General features: G+C 33.6%; 1 protein-coding gene across 1 annotated transcript; it reads right to left on the bottom strand.

Annotated features, from left to right (window-relative positions):
• Window positions 1–531: 531 nt before the first annotated feature.
• Window positions 532–4271, bottom strand: LOC142539563 (cinnamoyl-CoA reductase-like SNL6). Its single transcript, XM_075645115.1, is given in 5 exon segments — window positions 532–1196; window positions 1437–1505; window positions 1507–1632; window positions 2567–2748; window positions 3862–4271. Coding segments are annotated over 5 exon segments (1173 nt in total). The 5' UTR covers window positions 4211–4271; the 3' UTR covers window positions 532–749.
• Between the last annotated feature and the right edge of the window lie 1768 nt (window positions 4272–6039).

Below are 6039 nucleotides of genomic sequence, written 5' to 3'. Positions count from 1 at the left end.
ATTAAAAAAATAATATTTTTAGTATAAAAAGTCATACTTTTTAAAGAATCTAGTCGGGTTGGATCGAAAGAACTTCTGGTGCATCATATATACATTCCATACATTTACCGAGCTTCATTCATGTAACTGGTCGCTATGTATATACACTAATTGTCGAAGAACATGCAGAAATTAACGATAAATTTAAAGATAGAAATTTGAGTTGTGGTTATTTTATTTGGGTGTGAAATTGAAAATAAAGATTTGTAGTTTAATTTTGATGAAAAATCGAATAAGAAGTGAATTAAAATTAAATTAAATTTATAATACATTTTGCATTCAAGAAAATTTATGAGGGATATTTTTGAAATTTAAAAAATGTTTAACTCACAAATCAAAATTTAGTCAGTTGAATGTAATTTTAATTAATAGTACATATATCTTCCAAAAGCTTTTTGCTTTTAATGGACTCTTAGCTCCTTTACCCAAGCCCAAAACTTTGTGCATAATATCAATATCTTTGTAAAAAAAAAAGCTGGAATATTTTGAAGCTGACTTAAATCTGTAATCTCATAAACAAACATTATCTTTTATTTGGAATCTCATTCTCCTAACATGACATCTTCTAATAAATGTTCGTCACTTGCTCATATCTAAAAATGCTTGATCAAACATGGTATTCGCCATCGATGGAAAAAGCGCAGTAGATGACGCTATATCATGCACCTTTCAAAAGATCAAGAAAAACTCAGAATCCTAACCTCTATAACTTATTCATCATTGCATCTTCGTGTTCTCGACATCAAGTTAACAAGCCTTCCATTTGAAAGTTCAAAACAAGCCCCGTTGCTAGAAGAGGCACCACCTGTAATCGAGCTCATGTTTAAGCCCGTTTCTTGAGCCAGCTCTTCTATCCCATCTATGTTGTCTATTACTTGATCAAAGCAAATATATCTCCCACATGCTGCTTTTTTCATTTCTTGAAATACTCTTACGTGCGCCTTAGCTAATCTGTTAATGTCGACAGTAGCTAGCAATCCCTTGGTATACATTTCTTGGATTCCTTTGAGATAAGCAAGTGTGGGGGTTGGATTTCGATGGAAGAATTTGGGACCCGTGATAAGTCCCGGACAAATGGTGGCTAGTTTCAAGTTAGGCTCCTTTGCCATCTCCCAAGCAGCCTTTTCTGCTCTTAGTTTCCCCAGAGCATACCAGAGCTGTATTGTTTAGAAACAAAATGCTTGATACTTAAACATGTAATTTCTTATTCTGAAATGTGTTGATGATTAAAACTAGTGATAGTGTAGTAATTTCAGAATTAAAAAATGTGTGAAATTTTACGTGTAGTTTTTCACAAATTTCAAGTTTAAATCCACACCATAGATCTACTCGTCCATATCGGTCCATAATGGAGAACTCAAATTGAGAGGGAGGGGCCATTAATGATTTGGGAGTACCTTCTTTTTCACGCAAACAGATTCATCACTCCAGCATTTGTGATCAATTCGGTTAAAAGATTCATCCCCGAGAATCATCTTTCCAGATGCAGGTCAAAAGAGAGGAAGTCAGTACACAATGTCTAACAGAAGGCGAAATCCCACACGCCTTTATGACGTTATTGCTTGCATTCACTTCAATATTGGACATTATTTTCTACGAAGAACAAAAGAGGGTTCAAGTAAGATTTTGAACAGTTTCTTCAACTGGTTATTTACACAGGCTTGTATTGGCTAAAAACTTGATTGCTACTCGCTATAACCATTTCCCAGGACATATTCAAAAAGTACAAATAAAACAACCATATGGACAGGTGCAGAAACTTGAAATTCCAACAATTTTTTTTTCCACGTGCTACCCTGATATGATCCTTGGAAAACCAATTACACTATCATCAGGGTACTGTGCTTGGATCGTCTAAAAATTAACACTTGATTGGTTAAACTAACAAATAAATGTTTGATTTCTTGCCTATTTACATAGATAGTGAAAACAGACAGCATCATTATCAACTTCAATCTTATTAATAAATTAACATAAGTATGCAATATAAATCTGATGCTTTCGGTCTAGTCAAGAACTGTACTAGTGCTTAAGCCAACTTGATTGTTCATTATCCTACACCTGTCTCTGAAAGCCTCAAGGTCTAGTTTTTGCTTTTATTTTTCGTCATCTTATCTTCCTTCAATAATTAAAATTTATACATTTTAATTAATCTATACGGCACTATCTAGTTACATTAATACTTACATGACAAAACCGCACCAGTGGTGATCTAAATATGCATCTCATTTTCGATCTTGCCATTGATCACTTCCCACTGGAGGAATATATCTAAAAAGTGTCGGTTGACACAAGAAATGCTCAACAAACCAAATCATCACTTAATTCATGCTATGTCGAAGAAAAACTCAATGTTCAGGAGTTAAATCTGAAGCTGAAGATTTTGCTGAAGTTTCATATTATATAAACATTGCTTGGTTAACTATAGTCATTTTAGACGTGCCTCACGAGCCCTTGGGGCTTCTCACGAAAGTAGAGTACTGTGCATGACAAATGCAACTTGAATATGAAATAGAAAGCAACTCACAGTATAGCCGGATAAACCAGCAGGGTCAACAAAACCAGCGGTATGAAACACACCACGACAACCATCAAATGCCTCGGTTAGGCTTTCAACATCAATAAGCTTTGCCGTGACTACTTCAACACTGTTGTTGGTTAGTCTCATTTCACCGGAATTTTCCATTTCCCTCAGCTTTTCAATGTCTTCTGCTTATTCCATTCAACGCCATTAAATTAAATTCAAAGGCCAACCGTAAAAACAGACTCGAACACAGAACATACATGAAGATAATGGCATGGAGATTTTTTGTATGCGATAACCCATGAAACTAAAAATTAAGATGTAAAGTCCGTTTTATTTTAAAACAAGAAACAGAATTAGTGCTATTTTCTGTTACTTGCATGCTAACTCAGTGGTGCCATCCCCAAGCATGTCATGTGCATTCCAGGAAACATATATAAAAATGAGTGGTTTTCAACACGTGGGCTGTTAATTAGGACGCATGAAAAGAAACTTCCATCATTTTTGGTGAAATGCATTTTAACCTTGTGTTCACAGGAAATTAATGGCAAGCACCTCCATTTTATGCAAAAGTGACTAATAACTACATAAAAATTAAACCTGAAAATTAACTTCCAAAAATTTCCAAATGGTTGAAAATAATGCTCACAACAGTTTTAAAAACATTAACTATAGTCGGTTATTTTACCAGTTTAATTGCAGTATAAATTTATAAATAAGATTTTTGAGCAATAGGGAAGAAGATTCATCACCCTGTAAAGTAATCTAACACGAGGATGTTATTCCAGAAGGACATAAAATATATATAAACTGGTGGGCACATATTATTATGAAATGATTAAAACAGCATGAAAAAGTTGGATGGAAAAACTATACATTAATGAACAAGTGGGCGTTTATCACGCAAGACGACAATAGCATGTGGAAGCACCAGAAATAGAAAATTTTCAGTTGACGGGCGAAAAACTTTTCACAAGTAGCAAGTACAACGGGAAATTCAACTGGAATTTGCGCCAGAAAATGCAAAGATCAATCGTTGATATCACCAGTTTAACAATGGAACGTCGAGAAACCAAATCATCCAAGCACTAAAAACACGGGCGGAAATCACAAGACGGAATCCCAAAAAAAAAAGGGGGGACCGGGGGTGATTGCCAGAATCATCGCGCAAAACTGGCCTAAAATTCAAACAACTACTAAAAGTCTTGAAATCAACAGCTTGATTCATCTGCAACACGCGGTAAACAGATGGAACCAACTATATGGGGAAAAAAAGCTCAAGAAAAGCATAATTTAACCTTCGTTATCAACGATAATCCTCACGGAGTACCCATCAACCAGGAGCTGGTTCACTATAGCGATGCCAAGATAGGATACGCCACTAGTGACACAGACCAGCTTGTCCAGTAATACGTCGTCGCCCGAAGCTCCCTCCAACGCATTTTCTCTGTCCTTAAGCCCATTCTCGTCCTTTCGGCTGTGCACGGCGGCGCAAGACAACAGCATCCGCCGGAACTCCTGAAGCTCCGCCTTCTGGGTCTCCTCCAACCGCACAAAACCCATTTCCAGAATCACAATGATTATTGTCACTTGTGATTTACGTGTGGGATTTATTGGATTTTGGATGGAGAAATTAGCGGGGATCATCAATTTAGCGCCGATTGCTTTACTTGCTCTCGAGCTTGGTTAGCTCCATTGATATTTAAAGGAATAGCTTTCAATAATTAATATAATTAATTAAAAAGCTTTTAATAATATTAAGTTATGTAACATAAATAATATTTACATTTTGTATTTTCAAATTTTACTAAATTGAATATCGTGTATCATGTGTTTTATCAAATGTTAAATGAAAATAGTTTTTTCCCACCAAATCCGAAATATCGAAGGTGTACATTTTTCTTATGTGAAAATTAAAGAGACATCTTAAATTTAAACTTTTTATAAATGTTACACAAACATCCTTTACACCAGCTGGAATCTAGCGAACTGAAATATTTTGATGATATCTCATAAGCAAATAATCAAAATGATCAGCGGTCAAAATAGATAGAAATAAAACTCAATTTTTACTACAAGTCATATATCAGGTCGACTAGACTAGTGTGGACGTTATCTAGGCGCTGCTGATTGCTATATCTGTGTTATCCAGCTTGATCTTTCAGCGTCCGTTTAGTATATATAACTTTCGAACTTGTCTAACCAACCTGAAATATAACTTATATCACATCGATTTTTCTTTCTGACTATTTTACTTTACACATTGATCATTTGATCAATGTCTATGAGACGTCATTAAATACTTCAAATTCGTCATATTTCCAACTGGTGTAGAGAATGTTCATATAATTTTTATAAAATGTTAAAGTCCAACATATTTATTTAGTTTTTCTTAAAAAGAAGTGTGAATTTATGATACTTTAAAGGGAGGTTTGATGAAAAAAAAACTCTTAAAAATGGCATAATAATATTGTTTTATCTATAAAAATAAAATCTACTTATCTTTGAAATAAAGTATGGAAAGTCATTTGTGGAAATATTTTCTTAATTTGCTCATTATTCAAAATAATGTAATGTATCTCGTACACGTTTTTTTTTTAATGTGTATAATATATATGATGTTTCTAATTCGTCAGCAATGTGATTTGTAATATTCCGTCTTAGGTGTCTAAACGTTTAGATAATGGTAAAGACTTGTGTGAGACGGTCTCACGAGTCGCATTTTGTTAGACGGATCTCTTATTTGAGTCATCCATGAAAAAGTATTACTTTTTATGCTAAGTGTATTACTTTTTATTGTGAATATCGGTAGAGTTGACCTGTCTCACAGATAAAGATTCGTAAGAACATCTCACAAAAAACCTACTCTTGTCGTGCTATGATCCAACAGATGAATGTGATGACATAAGAGTCCACTCATAAAGATATAGCAATGCTCAGGCCTAGGATGTCAATCAGTCCAATCCACAAGAAATGAGAACCATACTCCATAAAGAGTTTATTATGGGTCTAAGTACAAGATTTCATAGACATGGGTGTCAAGGCAACATAAGAATACAAATTGCTGTAGATTTCTGAATGGCTGAATGACCTATTTATAAGATGAATGGTTACATCATACACATTAGTTAACAATAATAGCATTATATGTTATTTTCCGATATTAATAACAAATATGAATTCGAAGCACAAATTAGTTTTTACACGGATAATTTAAATATAATAGCTTATAAAAGACTGAAATTTTGATCTAATTCTTAATGCTCCGACTTTTAAATTTAGGATGTCCTTAATAATTATAGCATATTTTCTCATCAATTCCAAATATATAATTTTATTTATCTTTTTGTAAACTTTTTATATAAATTAAAAATATTATTAAAATAACCAATCATACAAACAAATTTTATATTTTATATTTATTTAACGAATGTCCTGGCCATACTTTTACAAAACAATCAACTGCATAAACCCAA

The sequence above is a fragment of the Primulina tabacum genome, chromosome 3 (assembly GCF_025594145.1).
Source record: "Primulina tabacum isolate GXHZ01 chromosome 3, ASM2559414v2, whole genome shotgun sequence".
Taxonomy (NCBI): Eukaryota; Viridiplantae; Streptophyta; class Magnoliopsida; order Lamiales; family Gesneriaceae; genus Primulina; species Primulina tabacum.
The sequence above is the reverse complement of the archived record's forward strand: the minus strand, read 5'-3'. Positions and strand labels throughout refer to the sequence as shown.